Source organism: Marmota flaviventris, chromosome 14 (assembly GCF_047511675.1).
Source record: "Marmota flaviventris isolate mMarFla1 chromosome 14, mMarFla1.hap1, whole genome shotgun sequence".
Taxonomy (NCBI): Eukaryota; Metazoa; Chordata; class Mammalia; order Rodentia; family Sciuridae; genus Marmota; species Marmota flaviventris.
Window position 1 is genome coordinate 93,007,523 of NC_092511.1, and position 22,435 is coordinate 93,029,957.

Sequence of the window (22,435 nt, forward strand, 5' to 3'; positions counted from 1 at the left end):
TTAGCTAATCTGATCTTAATGTCTATTTTTATATACGTATGCTGGTATATATGTGTGTATACAACACATATACTATACTTATGTGTATGTATGCACACAAATACCTACATAATACATAAACTTGTACATGGATAGTTTTGTATATGACCAGAACATACATACATATATCTACTATTCACTAAAGATTAAATATATCTATATGTATATCTATATATATTTATCCCTTTAACATTTTTCTACTTCCTCTTTCAGCAAATGTGTTATCCATACTTGGTATTGCCACTTGCTCTGCTGTGATTATGGAGTAGTCACAAGCCACGCTTTTGCCTCCAACACTCCACGGAAGCTGCTGTCACAGAAGTCATTAGTGAACCCCACAGTGAAATCCAGTGGCCAGCTGGTATCTCATCCTTCCTGGCCTCACCTGCTTAACACATGGTTTTCATTTGGCTCCCAGTATACTACACCCTGGGTGCCTACTACCTCCTTCTTGGCTTCTTTTGTTGGTTCCATGCCTTCTTTCTGACCTCTCAATGTAGGAATGTCCTAGGGGTCCATCCTTGGTCTACTTCCCCTGGGCATCTTGCCCAGTTTCATGCCTTTTCACAACATCTCTATATTCAAGACTCCATAGTTCATCTCTCCAGCTCCAACCTCTTTCCCTAAACCCAGACATGAACATTCCCCTGCTTACTGGTTAAGTAAGTGTTCAGTTATAAAAAGGTGAATAGGGAGGCTCTATAGAGAAAATTACCATTGAGGAGAGACTTAGAGGAGGTGTATGAATGAGTTCTTCAGGTATCGGGGACAGACATCACTGGTTAAGTGTCTAACAGGCATCTCATACTTGACATGTTGAAACTGAACCGATCTCCCACAATCCTCCCAATCTTGGATAAGTGTGACTCCACTGGGTCCAAAACTGGTGGCATCTGTAATTCTTCTATGATATTCCATAGTATGGGCTTAATTGTGCCCAACCAAAAATTCATATGTTGAATTCCTAACTCCTAGTTTATCTGAATGTGATTGTATCTGGGGATAGGGTCTTTCCAAACACAATTAAGTTAAGATGAAGTTACTAGGGTGGGCTCTAATCCAATATGACAGGTGTCCTTATAAGAAGAGGACATTTGGACATAGTTGCATGCACAGGGAAGACAAGGTGAAGAGTCAGGGAGAACAACTTCGTCTGCAAGTCAAGGAGATTCCTGGAGCAACCCTGTCCTCACAAGGAACCACCCTAGCTCAGACCTCCACCCCAGAACGGTAAGAAAACTCATTTCTGTTGTTGGAGCCACTTAACTATGTAGCAGGTGCAGGGCACTATTATTCCACATCCACTCTAGCAATAATTTCTGTTGATCTGCATCAAAATACTTAGAGAATCCAACACCCTCTCACCACTTCTAACACCAGTACCAGGGTCCAAGTCCTCTTTCACTGGACGCTCACACTGAATTGTGTACCTAATTGGTGTGCTGGCCTCCTGGTCCTAGGACCTATTCTCAACACAGAACTCTGAGTGCTCCTGTTAGAATGTCAGTCAAACAGTATGACTTCTCACTTGAATAAAAGCACTGTGGCCTATGAGGCCTTCCAAAATCTGGGTCTGCACCTCTGAGCACTGTGTGCCTCTTCCTCGGCAGCAGCTTCACTAGGGTCCTTTCTGTCTTAGATACTTCCCACCGGCACTCTGGGCCCTTATACTTATTATTCCTTCTATTAGGGATGTCTGTCCCCAGATACCTGAAGAACTCATTCTTACACCTCCTCCAAGTCTCTCCTCAATGGTAATTTTTCTCTATACAGCCTTCCTATCCATCTTTTTATAATTGAACACCCCTTCTCCACCCTCTGCATTTTCTATTTCACTTCCCAGGTGTATCTTTCTACATAGCATTTATCACTTTCTAACAAGAAAAGTAATTTCTTTATCTTATTTTCTATCTCTTGGCTCTAGAATATAAGATCTATATACACAGGGACTTTTGTCTTCTCCTGTATCACCTGTTCTTAGAAGAGTGTCTGGCACACTATTGATGAGGTATAATAGATCATTTGGTCCCAGTGTCTCCTTGTGTTCACATTTTCTGCCATCTTACCTGAAATGTCATCCTGCCATGGCTTGGTGACATGCCCTGCCTGCTTCCAGCTACTGGACTCTATAATATCATTCCTTTTAATGAATGGGCTATTAGCACATGAGGAGGGAAGAGGAGCCTTCAGATGGGCTTACACACTGAAGCCTGCACGCTGTGCTTCCACAGGCCTCACGGGAACATGTGTGCAGAGTGGCACAAAGGTGCAATCATATGAGTGAGCCAGAGTCAACCCACCCCTGTCACATCAGGCAAGGGTAGCTAGGATCAGCTGACCACCAGCCAAACCCTTGCAGCATGAGCAAGACCAGCCCAGATCAGCACAGCCCAAACCCAGACCAACTGACTCACAGTCTTGTGACTCATGCACTGTAACAATAAATGAAGGCTGTTTTGAGTAGTTGTATTTTGGCATGGTTTGTTGAGCAACATTGTTGTGCCAGCATGTAAGTAAAGCAGCATGCAATAAATGTTCATTGAGAAAGAAATACATGTGTTACAGTGATCACCATAAACCCGAAGAGGTTTATAGGCACACCTGTGCCATGAAAGGAACAAATGTTAACTCACAATCTTGGCACTGGTCCTTTCTTCTAAATACTGGAGGGCTCTCAATAGGGAAAGGGGAGCCATCCTGAATGGGCTTTGGTACTGACTGGCTACCACACTAAAGGGAGCGCCTACTGTTTCCCAGTTTATTTTGAATTTCATGTTAGGCCCCTGGAGCCAGGATTCCTGACAACAGCACCGCATCTTGAATTTCTTTTATTGTTATTATTGTTTTCGCTTTTTCGCTAGAGATAAGCAAAAGGAAGGACAAACATTGAGGACAATGGCATTTGATCTATGCTGTGCAGAGATTGTGTATTTTCTCTCTCTCTTCATTTCTGCTTCTTTCATTTATCTGCCAAGTTATACATAGGTGTTCTCTTTCACCATCATTAGAGACCTTTTGCTAAGTCTTAGTAATGTGTCCACCGTGTAACCCTTTCATTTCATTCCCAAAGGATCAAAGACCTCATGAACTCTCTGCCAGGACCACTAGAAATCCAAAGCATAAGGTCTTTGGAGGAAAAAGAAAGAAACCCAACATGCCTAGAACAATCACTTATTTGTGTATGTCCTTTTTAGTCAAATAAATAATCATATATTTTTGAGAGATGAACTCTGAGCACAGTATTAAAAATAACCTGTTTCAGCACCCCCTCTCCCGTACCCACCTATTTCTTTGTTCTGCCTGAGACGCACAGGTATATACGACAATCCAGAAAATCATTTGAAATTTACCTGGGAATAATTGTGCAAGGAAATCTATAAATGTTTACAAAATTATTAAATGAAGTCTATTCACTGCTGAGAAAAGTGTTAGAGAAGGAGAAACTTTACTTTCCAGACATGAGCCAGTTGGCTCGGCTGTCCTTGGCACTCACGGTCCATAGCCTGGCTGCCTGGGGATGTCTGCCTGGGGATGTCTGCCTGGGATGACCTTGTGGACCCAGAGACAGTGTCTCTGCCCAAAAACAGGACAGAGGGACTTCCTCTGGCATTCCTTTGCCTGAGTTCCAAACCAAACCCTCACCATCACAGTGTCCATCTTTCCAGGGCCCTGCAGGCTGCTGACCTGAATCTGATGCCTACTCATGTCTATTTTCTTCCCCATCAGGTAGGCAGGAGTGGTAGGAATGGAGAGCCCAATCTTCACTTTGGGTGAGATCCTAACTGTTCTGGGTTACACCTCTCACTCACCTCCTCGGGAGATTACTGATAGGATTCTAGAGAAAGGGAAAAGAATGGTTGGGTAGAAAGGGAGACACTTGGTGGAGAAGAGGCATGGTTACAAAAACAACAGAGAAAGGAGAGAGGAAAGTCAGGTTCTCTGGCTTGGCCCAAGCAAGGACCCATGTACGTGAGGATGGTCCCCCAAATGAGAAGCAGGCTTGGGTAGAGAGACATGGGGCAGATGGGGCAAGTTTTCTGGTTCACCTCTGGCCTCTGAAGTCCTGAATGTTTCCCAGGAGAAATGGCTTTTTTTTTTTTCCTGCCTATTTTTACAATGTAGATGGTAGTTTGCTGTATTTTATTACCTTGTGCTCCCATGTGGCTAACGGGGCACTCTCCTCACACATAAACTATCTTTTATTTATGAACTAAGGCAAAGCCCAGGGGACCTTTCTACATTAGTAAACAGAACTGCAAACCTTGTAAAGGTTGTTCTGCCATCTTTATAGTTCATTGTATTGCTTAATGATCTCTGTCCCTGACTCTTCTCTGACTCCTCTCTCTCTCTCTCTCTCTACACACACACACACACACACACACACACACCTGTTTACTAAGCAGCTGTTTTATTGTCTCTATTATGTTGCACACTTTTAGAGGCCCCAGCCAATATCCTGTCAGCACAGGTGAGCAAACAAAGTCTCAGAAATTCTCTGATGTTAAATTATATACATGGGCAGGTTGACTAACTTTATGTAAATTAGTAGTGGAGAGAAAGTTTTGTTAGCAAATTCAGAAGGAAAAGGCAAGAGAGATCCTCTAAATATAGTTTAGAATATTGTTCTTCTGTCTTCAGGGTCCAGATTCCATGATACTTACTTCAAAAGTCTTATCCAGCCAGCGATATGCTTATAAATGTTCCACAAACTGCTCTATGAAGAAAGGTGCCTACTTATAACATCGTCAGATCCATGATGTGAGCTCTCCAAAGCATCCATCCTGGTGGCACCATATGTGCAGAGGGGAGGCCACACACCTGGTGATCTCCTGCTCGCTGGTGAGGGCTGGCTCCTGGACCCCACTCTCCCCCGCTCTGCTGTCACGACTCATTGATACTTCGTGACCCCATGTCTCTGCTTTTCAATTTAAACTACTGCATCAGTCTAATTCTGCCGGGCTAGTCTACCTTTCCACTACAACTGTAAGAACTATGAAGACAGGACTATAAATCCACCACAGAACCATTTACAAAAAAAGTCAACTCTGTGTGCATGCATGCATGTGTGTATGTGTGTGACATACAGAAACATATGCAATCTTTCATCTAATTGAAGCCTTTAAAATATTTTGAATATTTGTGATTTCTACTAGTTTATTTACATCCTAGGTGCTCTAAATCTCTGCATTCAACAAAGTCTCACTGTGCGGCTGAATGGCAGTAACAGAAACCCTGTTGTTTGGACAATAAACTGAGGGGCACATTACCACTGAGCTATGTCACCAGATCATTTCATTTTTTACTTTGCAACAAGATCTTACTAAAGCTGGCCTCAAATTCATGATCCTATTTCCTCAACCTCTCCAGTCACTATTATTATAGGCGTCCACCATCAGACCTGGCAGTAACTCCTATTATTAACAGATAGCCTGCATTCCTCAGCCTCCTTTACAGAGGAATGGCCATACACCAGGGTCCTAGCCATTTGATAAAAGTAGAGAAATTGTGACAGCTTCTGATAGCTCTGTTGAGGAGTCAGATAGCAGATGTGCTCTTTCTTTCTTTATGCAGTCTAGAATAGCTGATACCAAAGTACCAATTCTTGTCCAATAAGCAAATGTAGAAATGGAGGCCACTTTTGGTGTCTCAGCTGGTCAAAAGGATCCCGGGATCCTGAGAAAACTACGGAGGGGAACTCATCTATTAATAGCCCACCTCTGGCAACTGATATAAGAGAAATAGGCATCTACTTTGTTTAAGCTATTACTACCTATTCTTCCACATCTGTTATAGTTGAATTTTATCTGAAAGGACACACCATGCACAATATAATAAATATTTGCAACCCTGAAAATTGACACAAGTCAAAATATTCTGCTTCCAGAGTGACCCAGAGCCATTTCATAACACAATGACTCATGACCTTACTTGTCTCTCCAAAAGTTGTGACCCCAATGTCCACAAACGTCTTCAATGCCAGTCTTCACATGATCAAAAAACTAAAACAGAAAAAGCAGGCTAATTGATTAGCTATTACCTGAAGTCAGCAATTTTTAATTTATAATCATGACTAAACTGCAATGACCCTAACAGTTGTTGTTTCTTATTGTTGGTTTATTTTTCTGAAAGCAATAAAACCAACAATGTGTCTTCCAATCAGAGGGGATGTTGGTTATATCAATATTAAGCAATTACTATTTCAATTATTTTGATCATCATAAGAGTTTGTTCATAAGTTTGAAAAATATGAAAAATGGCAATAATTGTCAAAATGGTAAAAAGTGTGTAGAAACATTTTTAGATTGAAGGAAGTAAAGAGGGAGTTTCTTGCGCCCTCTGTTGATATAGGAGTTTAGCAAGCTGGCTTGGAGATGCCATCGTGGGATTATGATTATTATTATGCTCCCACGCAGACCTGCTCCAGGCCTGGCACCCTTCCTTTCTTCTGCAAATGAGCAATTGGGTGTCAAGTTGTTTTAATGATTCAAATATTTCTTTCTTTGTTCATGTAAGTGTTACACTTCATCAGCACCTACCCGGCAGTGGATTTCTTCACTGACAGCTTGCTGCTTCTTATTAGATCTCTTAACATCAAGAAACTCCACCAGTGGCCGGATGGTTATCCCCTACAAAGAAAAAAAAATATGTGAACCTTCTTATAAAATAAAATTAAAAATTCAATAACAACTCCTCCTAAATTTTGATGACCAATAACAAAATGTATTCTGCTGCCACAATTTAAAAAAAAAAAGTAAATGGAACATTTTGTTATTTTTTTCTTCCTTTTTGACAGCTGGCTTATTTTTGGAGGACAATGTCCTAACACAAAAGAATAGATTAAAATGGAAGAAATGATGATAATTCTAACAAATACTAGAGTATTATCCAGTTTGGAAGAATCACCTACTTCTTGTATGGTCCACAGAAATACTTCAACAATTCTTTCATTTGCTTATTTATCAAGACAATTTTAACTAAGTTCCTACTGCATCCATGCCAGGGGCTTGGGCATTTGGAACACAGTGATTAACAGTTCAGTAGCTCAGCTCTGAGACTTTGGAGTCTAATACAAAGTCAGATCTATCCAACAGCAACTAAAGCAGGGAAAGAGGAATGAGAAAGAGAACACAGGCCAGGGGTCAAGGAATGCTTTATACAGAGAAGCACTCAACAGGAGTGTTGGAAGTATCTCTAAGCAGTGACCTCAGGAAGGCCAAGGGCCAGCACTGGTGAGGGGCATGAAGTAAATCTGGGCATGTTCATGGATGAACTTGCGAAATGGAAAGAATAATCAGCTCTTCAGTAAAAAAAAAGAAAAAGAAATTCCCTAATGTGTCCAAAGTTTTCTACCACAGTGTGACAGCAAATATCTCAATTAATGATAGAACAGTGAAAGCATTTCCATGAGAGAGCTCCCTGTCTGCCATTTAGCACAGTTCTGCATGTCCCAGTCCATTCAACAAGAACAGGCAAGGAAGAGGTAGATAAGAAGATTTTTGTTGCTATAGAGGATGATCTACTTTTCTGTCCACAAAATGAAGATAATCCTTTTTCGTTTAAAAATAACAAGAAAGATTTAAAAAGTGATGAATACAAAATGAACTTGCATGATCCATTCCATATACTTATTTAAAGATGTAAAAGAATATGTATTAGCAATGAAAAACAAGTATATGGTATAACCAGGACATATTAGTATACAATAATATGTGAAATATATTAGTATGTTATAAAGATAGTAAACACACACACACACATTAGATACATGTGTATGTGTGCATGTCTGTGAATATAGATTTGGATATACACAAACCCTATAACAAACACATAAACTCTTATGAAGCAAACTATAACATTTAAAGGATATTTGAAAGATTTGAGTGTAAAAAAAAAAGGCATATACAGTTCCTAGATAGGATAACAATATTCTGATGACAAATTGCTTCTCAATTATCATATTTATGCAATGTAATTCCAATACTATATTGACAAGGATTTTTAACAGAATTTGAGAAATTGATTTTAAATTAACCTGAAAGAGTAAATGTAATCAGAAAATTGTAGAAAAAGGAGGGTGAGGGGGGAATTTACAGATACAGAATGAATCACTAGCCATATACCTAAAAGTATGTGACAAGGCACCAAAGTAGGGCAGTTGGGGAGGCAGTGAGAGAGGGGGTGTAGGAAGTCTGCTTAGGCTCTTGCTCCATGGGTACAGGAGAGGAAGGAATATTGAGTTTGCGGGAGGGGAGTGGAAGATACAATAAGTTCTAATCCATAGCATTTTGATTTCTTTCTTAAAAGTCCACATGTCTTTAAGAATGCATTTGACAATGTAAACACACATACACACAACTTTCTTTTTTTTTTTTGCGGGGGCTGGGGGGATACCAGGGATTGAACCCAGGGGCACTTAACCACTGAGGCACATCCCCAGCTTGTTTTTTAAATTATTATTTGTTTTATTTTGAGACAGGGTCTCAGTACGTTGCTCAGGGCCTCACTATGTTGCTGAGGCTGGCTTTGAACTGGCAATCCTCTGCTTCAGCCTCCCTCCCGAGATGTAGGATTATAGGTGGGCACCACCACACCCAGCACACACACACACTTTTAAAAGGAGGTCCTAGGTTTTGTTCCATCCATCCAGCTCTGGGCATTTTTCAGCTTACTTTCATTTCAACTTTCTGAAAGGCAAAGTGACCTTGGCCAAATTTGGCAATTTGTGTTCTACTTGTATTCCAGTCCACTACTTTGCAGTAACAGGAAGTAATAACAGCTTCCAATCAACACACGTTCTGTCATTTTTAATTGATGTAAATTAAAATGGGCCTAAACATGTGGCTTTCAGAGACGGCTGAGATCGCTGAGTTGCATATTCCAAAAGGCCACTTGCATGATAATAATTCAAGGAAAAGTCAAGAGAATGCATGCAACTTTGAAACTTGTACAATATCTTCTACACTAACTGCCGCTTCCCATGTTTGTCTCCCTATCAGTGTTCAGTTAGTAAAGAACAAGTGAGTGTCCAGTGTTTGGAAATACAGAGAATAAAAAAAAAAGATAGGGTGTGCATATATAAATATGGAGCAATAAATCCCACCGTATGTACAACTGTAATGCACCAATAAGAAATATGGAAAAATACCATTGAGTACAGTGGTGCACACCTTTCATCCTAGCAGCTGGGGAGGCTGAGTCAGGAGGATCAAGAGTTCAAATCCAGCTTCAGCAAAAGCGAGGTGCTAAGCAACTCAGTGAGACCTTGTCTCTAATAAAATACAAAAATGGCTGGGGTTAAGTGTCCCTGAGTTCAATCCATGGTACCCCCTAAAATATAATATATATATATATATATATATATATATATATATATATATATATATATATATATATATAGAATAAAAACCCAGACAGGGCCCATGCCCAGTCCCAATTTTCACATTGCTTCCTTCCACTAGACAGATAATCTGGAAGTCAATGTGCTAATTGAATAAGTCACAGCTCATCAACTCCAAGAAGGAAGTGTGGATACCACCCAGATCAACTCAGGTTTCTAAAAGTATGACATAGTTAAGTTTATCATTAATAAGCATACAAATGTGAGCTTGTGTAGAGTTCCTTTTAATATCTGCCCCATCTCCTTGAATAATTTACAGCTGTCACGGTATGTTGCCTTCTCTCCCCTCTTCCTTTCCTTCCTCCTTCAGTCCAATGGAAGCAGAAGACATGGCATTTGTGGATGCCACTTTTAGCTAAGCTGCCTGTTATAGTCTAGGAACCAGGATCTCTGGTTGGGAGGAAGAGAGAGAAATACAAACACACACAAATCAAAAACATAGGTAACCTTTGACAAAGCACCTTATTTGATCACCGTGGAACATTTTTAGTTAAGTCAACTGGAGAGCAATTTGATAAGGCTTAGAAAAGTAAGTTAAATTTTCTCCTGTTCATTTGGCTTTGGCACAGTCAACATCATACCTTACCGGCAGGATGAACTGTGAGACTCACTGGGCAGCAGTGCAGGAGAATAATAGGGAGGTGAGATTTGTTTTCCCTCTGGTTCTGTCTCTGCTTTCCTCCTACTCTACATTCCTCTGCTTACATTAATGTGATGGAGAAAGAAAGAAAGGGGAAAAACAAACTGTTGTGTGGTTAAAATGAGCATTCATTTGGTGTGTTCTTTGGTGAGGGGATGAATTATTGTTTTGGAAATCAAACAAAAAAGGATGAGGAGAAACTGCCTTCTACCTCCTTGCAGACTTAGCAGTCCATTCCCAGAAAAACTTGAAGAAACTATGTTCATTTATTTTAGAATGTCCCTACCATTGCTAACCTATCTTACATAAGACTTGATCACAAAGATTTCAAACCCAGTTGGCCAACAGCATTGTTTGAGAATGGCATACGTGGAATAAGAATCATAGAGGGTTGGAGCATGTGTCCCTGGCCCCTGGTTGTTGGTCTTTGAGCACTCACCACCCTGCACAGTGGTGACCTGTAGGACATTCATCTTCTCCTAAACCACTTCTTTTACTGTATCACTGTATTTAAACAGGACTTATACTTTAAAAAAAAAAAAAAAACTAAAACAAAGCCATCTTTTGACAGACATGCTCCTCTGCTCACTACCCCTTTCTCTGCCAGACTTCCATGAAATTTCCAGTATCATCTTTCTCCAACGTCTCTCTTGTTCTTCTTGAACCCCATCAGTGGAGTTTCACCCTCACCATCCAGGACCCCTAAGGGTCCTTGTGAAGGGGCTGCTCCTCCCCACATTGCTGTCTCCCACAGTCCATTCTCCATTCACTCTTTGCTTGAACTCATAGCTGCTTTGGCAGAGTTTCTAGAACCTTCTCGAACACTTCCTTCAGTAATGCTGCATCACCCCCTCCTGCAGCTAGTTCTTTACTATTCCCCTTGTTCAATCTCCTCCTTGCAACCTAGCTCACCAAGGTTCTCAACATCTTCTCAATTCTCCAATATTGCAGGGTTTCAGGGTTCAGTCCCCAGTGCCTCTTTTGTATACTACCTCTCCATCATTTGCTGAATGATTTCTTCCAGACCCAGGCTTTCAAAGCTGCGTATAGACAGATGGATTCCCAATTTACATTTCCCACTCTGGCTTCTCCCATAAATTATGCACACTTGCCTATTCAACATCTCTTCCAATGGGTACACATCTAAGATTCAACACTGGATTTTCCTTCAAACTCAATAGCGCCCTCAGTATTTTCCACCAAATTAAATGCCACATTCTTTATTTGATTGCTCAGTCAAAAATACTAGGAAACTTATTGTTCTTCTCACTTCCTAAATTATTCACCTACATCTTTCCATTTTAAAAATGCCTAATTATTTTGCTTATCTTATTATTGGAGTAGAATAAATTATTCTGAACTCTGTGGAATTCTACCTTGTAGTGGTACGTTAATTAAATAAAGGGACAGTGTCATCATGAAATAATATATATGACATATGAAAAGCACATTTGAAGGTCCTCACAATGTTTATAAACTAGTGGGCATCATCCTTTCAGTTTGAGAGGCTAAATTAAAAAAAAAAGTTTATTTAATTGCCAGGATATCACAAGCCCTGAGTCCCCTATGTTTTTGTAGGGGGCACTGAGAATCACTACTTTTTACCTGGGCCATTTCTCAGGGTTGTAAGCAAGGAACAACACTGAAAGATAAAGTAAATAGATCCCTACGTTCAGGGTCCACCTCCTGTAATGAAGCCTTATATGAGCAAACATTCATCCTGAACACTCTGTCACTTGCATGGGATCAGAGGCTATGGATGACTGACACAAGGCCACACAAAGATTCTGGCTTTCACCAGGAGTAATAAAGTCTTTTGTCTCTGACCCAGGAGACTTGTAACTTTTACCATCATCTATAAAGCAGTAATAGGATAACTTGTTAGCCTGCATGCTTCATGCACAATTATTTACAGTAAATTACATCATAAATCTGCAATGGTGGCCAAAAGAGACTATAATCTCTTGAATCCCAGTGGATTAACTGTGATTTTTTTTATTTAGTATATTAACTTGTAGAAAACCATGGATTTATGGAATTCTGTTGCTCTGACATGTGTCTACAGTGATTAACTAAGTAATAAATAATAAGTAATACTAAGTAATACTCTATTTTTCCTTCCAAATAAAAGCATATCAAAAGAAGTTAATTTTCCTTTCTTCCAATACTATTTTACTTAATGTTGCATATTAAAACATAGCAAATCACAAGATTAAAATCCTGTGTCCAGTGTTGCACTTGACATGCATATTCTGTATATCCATACACTACCTGAGAGAGAAGTTCCATTAAAGATCTTTCATAGCAAAGTAAACTGAGGGCCACAGGGACTATTAGGACCAACACCAGATTTCAGATCAGATTGGTCTTATTCCAAAATCTGTGCTTTGTATTCTGCACTCTACCTTCCTTAATTTTTAATATAATTTTAAAATGTGAGAAACAGCTTATATTTTATTAAAAAAACACCACCAACACTACCAAACATCTAAGGAATCAGAATTGTTTACTCATGCAATATTCCACCAGCAAAACTGTATCCTGATAACATGATAATGTGTTATTCAAATTAGCAACGTGATCCAAGCAATGCTTAAATTCTCTGACAGATTTATGATATAAAATAATAAACCATATATCACACGAAATTCTACTTTTAAAGACGTGCTAACTCAACAACACTAAGGTCAGAGGAGCTTATCCTTTAAGAAATACAACAACAACAACAAAAGGCAGAAAACACATCTTAAAGATGAACAATAAGTCCATCAGCATAAAAACTGTCATTTGAAAAAAAAATACAAAATTCTTCCTTGAAAGGTAAAATTTTATGTATGGATTTATAATTAGTTATTCTTACCATATCGGTAATCTATTATTTCCCTCCAGCTTCTTTCACTGAGTTCCTTAATTATTGATGTGTTCTGGAGGGTAAAATGTGTATATTTGTGTGTGTGTGCGCGCACATGTCTAAGCAAAGCTTCCGGTGTATGTGGAACTAAGCCATTTCTCTTTTCCCTGGACATCAAAATGAGTTTGGTTGAGCAATCCTTCCACCCAATCAAAGGAAAGACACATGAGCACATATGTAAGCTCCAAACACTGACCTTCAAATTGTTCCACCTCTGAAGGATTAACTTGACCTGTTCACAATACCGAATCCAGCCAATACAGCTCAACCATCCCTTCTATTTTTCTGTGAGGGCCTTTCCCCACCTTCATCCTTCTCTTCCTTTCTACCTCCTCCTCTCCTCTCTATACTTGGAGAAGACCAGGTTCCCACATCACTGGGAGCAGGTGGACCATCTCCCATGAACTCCCTGGCTTCTCACTTCCCACTGTCCCTCCTCCCACATGCCCTAGGCTTTCTGCATGGTATAAGAGTTACAGATTACGTTTAGGGTTATCCTTGATTCTTCCAAGACAAACAGGAACTCATCTACTTCTTTCCGTCTCTCTCACGACTACAGAAGGCCAAATCATCATCATTTCTCACCTGGACTACCACCGTGCAAGCCACCCCAGTTAGTCTCACTGCTTCTATTTTTGTCTCCTATAATTAATGCATTCTCTCATCAAACAGCCAGTGGTATCTTTTTAAAACATGTCACTCTCCTGCTTCCAATCTTTCTCATCACTCCTCAATTAAAACCACATTGCCCACCTCACCCTCCAACGCTCAGTAATGCATGCCTTCCTCTGGATTTCAGTTGTACTCTCTCACTACTCGGTTGGTTCCTTATGTCTATTCCATGAGTTTTCCATGCTAGAGCTTTGTGTCAGCTCTTCCTTCTGCCTGGAATGCTCTTGGCTCAGGTCCTAGTTGACTCCATATCTTTCATATCTCAGATTAATCATCACCTCCACAGGAAGGCATTTGCAAACCTGATCTACATGCCCAATACATTATGTCCTTGACAGCAGAAATTTCGCATGTTTCTTTTGAGTATCAGCAACCAGTCCAGTGCACAGTGCACATAAAAGTTTAGACCAATCCTACCTGAAGCACGGTCTGCTAATTGATGCTATTCCATGGAGAGCACTGGTCTTCAAACTATTTGTTATTAGTTGGTGATGATATCAACAAAGAAACATCACCTCTATTAGGTTAGTTATTTTAAAACTAAGCTTATTTATCACATTAATACTTAAATATAAATAAATATGGCATTCGTTCAAAGTGGGTATACAGAAATGTAATATGGGCAAGCAGTATTTCACCTATATTTCTGTTTAACACCCAAATCCAAATAGGCAAAAAATCAGGAGTATAACAGTGACACCCTACATTAATCACTGTATACACATTTCATAAATAATATTACACATTTTGCAATACTGTTTTCCTTATGCAATATTTTTTTCTGATTATAAAAACATAACTTATGTCTAATAAACCTAACTAAAAAATTTAAGCTCCTATGCTTTATTGTCCTGTCTTGAATTCTATCTTTCTCTGAAGTCACATTTGTCATATTTTCCGAATGTCTAAGGCCACAATGATGGGGATAGGAGGACTAGTTTTGCACTGCAGGCATAGGAAAAGCACTCGTGTAGATGACCATGGCTTGACCTCCCCTTGACTGAGTTCCAGTCTCACTAGACTGACATGATTCTATTTTTGCATTTGGTACTGGTATTTGACAGTCTTGGTTTGTGAGGATGGAGAAGAGACCCGAAGCCCTGAATACCTTGCTGGACTCACTGTGCACAGAGGCAGCAGATCTAGGAAGAGGAGGTGGTCAGTCGCTCCTGAGGGGTCTTTCCCTTCAGGCATGCTATTAAGGAGGATTAAAATACTCAAAGAAAAATGGATTCCTTCACAATCCTGCCTCTGGCAAGATGTGAGAGTAGCAAGTTGGATGGCCTGTTACAAAGGTCCTATGAACTTTGAAGATAAAAGATGAAGACAAGGAGTGCGTCTCCCTTGGATACGCAGAAAGGCTCCATGGTATTTCATGAGTTTAGGGAGAGGATTCCAACCACTCTGGGAGATTTGAACAAAAATAATTACACATAACAATAGATGAAACTACAGTCAGTGCCACAGAACATTTGGTCCACAACAGGTCAAATATGTAAGAGTTGCTCTATAAGATTACCATGGAGCTGAACTATTCCTGTTCCAGGGATAACATAGCAGTCGTGACATCATAGCTCAGCCACTACTCATGTGTTTGATGGTGGTGTCAACAAACCTACTGCGCTACGAATCATAGGTAACATGGCACCTACACCCATGCTCAGTACCACACATGGTACTTGATAAGAATAAACAACTGCCACTGGTTTACTTATTTTCTACACTATACCTTTTATCATTATTTTAGAATACACCCCTTCTGCTTTTTTGAAAAAAAGTTAACTATAAAACAGCCTCAGGCAGGTCCTTCATGGGGGATTGTAGAAGAAGGTCGGCGTTACCACAGAAGGTCACAGCTCCATGTGGGGTATTACCCCTGAAGACCTTCCAGTGGGACAAGAGGTACAGGTGGGAGACAATGATATTGATGATCCTGACCTTGTGTAAGCCCAAGCAGATGGGTGTGTTTGTGTTTTAGTTTAACAAAAATGTTTTGAAATTAAAATATGTAATACCACATGGCCTTGGTGTATAAGAGGCAGGACCATCTGGGTTTGTGTGAACATCATCGAACTTCATAGATGAAATATCCTAACATTGCCTTTCTCAGAGTGTGTTTCCATCATTCACTGACTCATATACTATTCACCATCACCTGGTAAGTGCTGTCTTCTCTCAGTAATGGCACTAAAGAGTAAAGAACCTGGTCTATGCAGCGAATCCTGGGCCCTACTTTAAGCCTGTAAGTCATTTACAATGTGAGTGCTGGGGTCAGTCTGTTTCTGTCTGGAAGACAGCTTGCTTAGTAGGAGGTAACACTCGTCTCCACCTCAGAGAATTTTTGAGGATGAACTGAGATGTGCACACAAGAGAATCTCGTCTGAGAGCCTGCCACCCAGTCACTGAAGGACCCAGCACCACAAAGGTGTGAATGTCAGGGACAGTAATGGAAAGCGGTTATCTTCTTAACTCAGGCAAGGGTCTCCCCAGGGATCCTTCCCCAGGACTCATGAGGCTCACTGTGCTTGCTCACTGTTGAGAGGTAGGAGTCAATGAAGTATGGACTTGCTTTTGGAGAACTGACTAACGGGAAGGAGGGAGCCATGATGTGTTACCATATTGAGCATGTACTACACACCAGACTCTCCAGCAGGCACTTCCTTTAGGGTTAAAAAACAAACTGCTTTTTCTTCTAGTGACTGCTCTGCTTTCTACTGACTATGTAAAGTTGGCAAGATAACATGACCTCAGTTTCAACGTCCCACTCTACAAACTAGGGATAATGAGCTCCCAGAGTGACACACTATGGAATTGCTACAAAGGTTAAACGGGTTAATATGTAAGATGCTTAGGTCTGACATAGGCACCTAGGAGGCATTCTGTGACTATTAATAAAAGTAAAAAGGAAAGTTAACAAAAATAAAAGTAAAAAAGAAAAAAAAACTGTGCCTTTCCTCCTTCCTCAAAGATGGCTTGGAGTCAGTCTGCTTATCGGCTTCCCTCTTCTCCCCAATGTCTTAAGGTTGGGCCATCTCAGGGACCAATCCTTATCCTTCTTTTTTGGTCTCTTCAACATACATTTTCACTTTCTTGACAATCACATCGAGTCTCGTGGCTTCAAATCCCATCTGCTAATGACTGATCTCTTCCCTAAGCTTTGCCCATTCAGCATGTCCACTGGTAGGACTCTCAGACACCCCTAACCCAGCATGCCCATAACTGAACCAGAAACCTGCTGCTACTGTCTCTTCCCCTTCTCACCTGAGCAAGACCATCCTTCTAATTCCTCAGGCCACACTCCTGAAGTCAGCCTTCTCCTTCCCTCACTCCCACAACAGTCCATGAGGGTACTTGGCAGTGTCCATCTCCAGAACACATTCTAGGACATCACCACTTCTCACCAGCTCTCTTGCCACCACCAGGGCCTGCCTGATGTCTGACTTGGCCTCCACCATGGATCTCCCACGTCTACCCTTTCCTCTTGGTAGACTACTCTCAACACAAAATTAGTGTTTACAAAATTAGTCAAAACACACCAACTTCTGCATAGTACCACCCAATGGCTTCCAGAGAAGGGCCACGGAAGTTAGAGTGACCCTAGCAGCCCTGAGTGATCCGGGACTCCAGAATCTTCTTCAGCTTATACCAGGGACATAAGTTCTTCAGGGACAGGGATCTTCTTACACCTTGCTCATGGGCAGATCCTAAGCTCCCAGAGCACTGCAGGGCACACAGTCAGAAACTAATAAATACTGACTGAATAAGTAGCTGCAAAATATAATCTCCTGAGAGCTGGCATATTGATGAACTCATAAGGTCAGGCCCAGGACACAGGCCCAGCACACTGGTTGCTCCCGGCGTTAAACTCACATTCACCCAGTCCTCTGTCTTGGGAGAAGCAGTGAGCAGCAATCAACTCCTGTCCAATAGCTGTTGGAAGGTCACCATGCACAACCAGCATCTGAGGGGTAATTTACTAGGTCAGAAGTAAAGCAAATGACTGGGATTAGGAAGTGCAGTTCCTAAGTTTCCAGTAGTAAGCTGAGCTCACTTAGCTGAGTTTCCTTAAATAACCATTCTTCTGTGAAGGCCAAGTGACCAAATTGGACTCTCGTCACTCCCCTGGACCATCCGGTGATATGAACCCAGATGGGAAATATCATTTTCCCTCCTAACATGATCACCAAAGCCTCAACACACTTTGCAAAGGGAGAGATTTTTTTTTTCTCTTTTTGGAAGAAAGCACTGGACTCACCAGGATGAAGACAGTGAAGAATATGACCACAATGGCAGCTGTGATGAACAGCTTCTTCCGGGGGAACACAGCGGCCGGGAGGAGAAACACCAGAGCAAAGCAGATGGCGCCTCGGAGCCCTCCATAGGCAATGATGAACTGATCCTTGAAGGTCAGGGGAATGGTCCGGAACCAGTTAATGACCTGAGTTAGGACAAAGACACCTACGAAGAAAGACAACCCAAAAGGAATTGGAGTGAGGTCAGGATGTGCCAGTGTGTGGACTTGGCTTGTTTTCTGTGTCTGTGACAGAACCAAGTATTTAAGAATCAGCCTCAAGGCCTTTCCCCTTTTCCTGTCTGAGGAGCACTCCTAGGTTCTTGGCTCTGCTCTTATCACTCCAGGTGAAGAGGGGGAAATGTGGAATCACAGAAGCCAAGGGAGACGAATTTGACTTACAGCAAAGCCATGAAGTTACTTGGGGAAGAAAAGAATGTACAAGGAAGGAGGAGAGGAGAGAGGAGGAGAGGAAGAAAGAGATGAGGAAGGAGATGAGAAAGGAGAAGAAGAGGAGGAAGGAAGAGAAACAAGAGGAAGAGAAGAAAAAAGAAAAGAAAGAGGAAGGAGGATAAAGGAGAAGAAGAGAGAGAGAAGATAATGGAGATGAGGGGGGAGAAGAGGAGGAGGAGGAGGAGAAGAAAGAGGAGTAGACAGCAGTATATAAGGAAGGAGAGGAAACAAAGAAGATGAAGCCACAGCTGTAGCACACAGGGAGGGACCAGAAGAAAGCCCCATTGTGTCAGTGTCCTTGGATGTTTGTAGAGCAAACAAGTGCTCATTACCCAGCGCTCGCCAGATCAGACAGAAGGCCAGGGTGAAGCAGACAAAGGCCCAGTTCCACTCATGGTTCTTCCCAACCGTGGACACGCCCATGAAGATGAAGATCAAGGTCTCGCTGACACTGCTCAGCATCTTCATGAAATACTTGATGGTCGTGTAGGACTTTTGAGATACATTTTCTTCCACATACTTATTCATCGTCATGGCGCAAGCTGTGATTCTAAATGAGAGGATACAGCTTCTGTTTAGAAATGACAAGGATCCTAATCCACATACCAGAGTGGACACCAGAGAGCTGAATTAGCATTTGGCCCTCTACCCATGACCACAGGATCACTGATTGATTTTTATAAGTGAATGTGATTTGCATATGAACTTTGTAAATATGATGATCCTTAGAAATGTTCATTAATACCAGGACTGGAACCATCCTGCTCCGTCCAGTTTGCTCATCACCTCAGACTCCTCACCCAAATACACACTTCCAAAGGTCCTTAAGCATCAGCACATCAGCATCTCTCCTTTTAAGCCTCAAATGAAACAAGTTCAAAATAAATCTGAAACCCATTATTTTCCTATAATAACAATTTCTTCTCTTAAACTCTATTCCTCTATTATCCAAAGTCCTAAACTATTGCATAAGATCCCAAACTTGCAGTTGGAGTCTCACTGGCCTTCTCTTCTGCACACCTCCTCATATGATTGGGTTCCTGTTGTTTTTTATTCTTCAACCTGAATATCTCTTGGACTCACATTTTTTTTTAAATCCCAACACCAAAGTTTTGGGTCTCATTTCTGTGTTATCTATTATATCTACTACTGTGAGATTCAAAATGTCTAATAGGCTCTGGGAATTCCTAAAGGAAAGAAATTATTTTGCTTTTTTCCCCCCAGCATTTGGTTCCAATACTTGGGGATCTTTTTTTTTTTTTTTTAAGAGAGAGAGAGAGAATTTTTTTAAATATTTATTTCTTTTTTTCAGTTTTCGGCGGACACAACATCTTTGTTTGTATGTGGTGCTGAGGATCGAACCTGGGCCGCATGCATGCCAGGTGAGCGCACTACCGCTTGAGCCACATCCCCAGCCCTGAACTTGGGGATCTTTATTCCACTCTCATACTGTCTATTTCGATGTGGAGCCTTTGCACACTCTGGAAAAAGATCCAGTCCCCAGTCCTAAGTTGGACACCCCATGCTCTTCACACACTGTCTTTGGTGGACAGCCCCAAGCCTGATGCTCACCACATGCCTCAGCTGTCTGGAATTTGCCAAATGTCCCCTTGATCTTGGTCACCTTCTTGCCTTCTGCATACCTGGCCTCCTCCCTATCCACTTTATCACCCTGACCAACTCAGATGCCATCCACAGAAGGAAATTTAGTATGAGCTGGGTGACAACTCACACTAGGTTCCATCTAAGACACCTATAGTAGATACTATAAAGCATCAAAAGGACTTCATTGTGTGAAGGTGCTGTAAAATGAAAGAGGAAGACGGAAGGAAAGTGAGCCACCCCACCTTTCACACAGTGACAACCAGCTGCCAGTCATGATCTCTGGAGGTTTCCACATTCCCACAACTCAAGAGCCACAGTAACCCTGCATGCACCTCCTTTCTCTGCCCCGCCTCCTGGTCCCCCTTATCCCAAGAATATATCTGATACTTTAAGGAGCTCTGCCTACCTTGAGCATCAAAACAGGCAGAAGGAGGTGGACCTTAGGGTCCTCTGTGTTAGGGCAACCACAGATTTGTTTCACTGCCAAAAACAGACCTGTTCCTTGCATAGAAAGTAGGTGTGTTTATTCTTGTGCCCCCTATTAAAACAAACAGATTCTACCAATGCAAGGACCACGACTTTAGCCACAATGTCGCTGCCTCCAGAACAAGTAGGTGTTTCTTTTTAGCCTTATGTGAGTAGAGAAAGCATCATTTATGTGATTTCCCAACAGAAAGAGTGGCCTTATTAAATGTGCTAGTAAATTTCAGCAGACACGCACTCTCTCTCTCTCTCTCTCTCTCTCTCTCTCACACACACACACACACACACACATACACTCTCTCTCTCTCTCAGTAAAGCCTTTGCATAGCTGAGGAGTTATCTAATAATAGTCCATGTTTACAGCACCTTTACTATGTGCCAAGGTTTTGTGCAAACACTTTGTATGGATTATGTCAGTTAAACCTCATAGCAAGTTTACAAGGCAAGTTCTATTATCATGCTCATTTTCATAAATGGGAGAACAAAGGCAGACAGAGGTTCAGTTACTCAAGATTACACAGCTCATAAATGGTGGTGCCAGGGTGTACAGCAGGCAGTCTGCTTGCAAACCAGTGCCCATGCAGGACTACTTAACTCCCACCCTGCCCACATTCTTGGTGAGCCCAGTGGTCTGTGATGGGAGGGGTCTTCCTTTCCCTGACATACCCTGAATCATCCATTCTTGGGCACAAGCCTGTGTTCATTTCCTCTGACTGCTGGAAGAAACAACCACCAATGTAAGTTGTTTAGAACACAGATTTATCACCTTCTACCTCCAGAAGTCAGAAACCAAAAATCATTTTCCCAAGGCTAAATTCAAGGTGTTGACAAGGCTGGGTTCCTTCTCGAGAGTCCCAGAGAAATCTCTTCCTCACTTTTTCTAGTTTCTAGAGGCTGCTTACATTTTTTGATTTGTGGTCACATCACCCTGCTCCCCTAACCACATCTCCTCTGACTTCAATTCCCCTCCCTCTCTCTCATGAGAATCCTGTGATTACTGAAAGCCCCCTGGATAATTCAGTCCAACCTCCCCATCTCAAGATTCTAATTTAGGTTCGTTTGCAAAGTCCCTCCTGCCTTGTGAGGGAAGATCTTAGCACGTTCCAATAATTAAAATATGGACATCTCTGGGGGCCACTAGCTAAGGTGTATTGCTAAAAATTTTCATCATTAATACTTTGGCCTAATTTTTCTTTAATCAGACTATATGGAAGTAAGATTTCCAAATATAAAATAACAAGGGCAAAAGTTAGATTAAATTAAGAATCTGAAGGGGAACTGTTTTGTAAAGAAAAGACACATACACAACTCAAGCCAGTGGGCCTTTCTCAAACACTGAAAGTAGAAAATCAGTAACAGGTATCATTTATACTGGTTATTTTACCCCTGGAAACTCTTTAATTCTATGCAAAAGGTGCTTCAAATGGGGTTTGCTGTGAAATTATAGTATAGACAGATATGGAGAATAAAGGACACCAAAACACCCTTTACCCAGTTCTACCCTGAAACTTTCATTTTACATAATTAAGCAATGTTAGTTATAGAGTTGAGACCCTTCTTCCTTCCTTATTTGTATCAGATTACCTGAAATACACCCTGGACCACAATGATTAGCTGATTAACTAAACCTCTGGCTGCCTTTGTTCTCCCATTTATAAAAGTGGGAATGATAGCAGAACATGCTCCCTTAAACCTGTTGAGAGGTTTAACTGACATGACCATACAATGTGTTTGCACAGTACCCAACACAGCAAAGGTCCTGTTAATGTGCACTATTATTAGATAAGCCCTTGTTTCTTACATCCCTCTTGGATTTTGATTTTTTTTTTTTATCATTTGAAAACTGATATTCACAAGTTTGAGAAATAGTGCTTTTTTGTGAATGTACTAAACACTTCCCTCTGAAATCATGCACACATCATCTATTGGGCAAGAAGTAAACCA

The 22,435-nt window shown here is 41.1% G+C and overlaps 1 protein-coding gene across 1 annotated transcript in view; it reads right to left on the reverse strand.

Annotated features, from left to right (window-relative positions):
* Positions 1-22,435, reverse strand: part of Slc9a2 (solute carrier family 9 member A2) — a 92,830-nt gene that overhangs the window by 14,848 nt on the left and 55,547 nt on the right. The window contains exons 4-7 of the mRNA XM_027951805.3: positions 18,736-18,953; positions 17,915-18,117; positions 6,576-6,665; positions 5,968-6,038 (exon numbers count right to left, since the gene is read on the reverse strand). Coding sequence (XP_027807606.2) covers positions 5,968-6,038; positions 6,576-6,665; positions 17,915-18,117; positions 18,736-18,953 — 582 coding nt within the window. The remainder of the gene's footprint in view (positions 1-5,967; positions 6,039-6,575; positions 6,666-17,914; positions 18,118-18,735; positions 18,954-22,435) is intronic.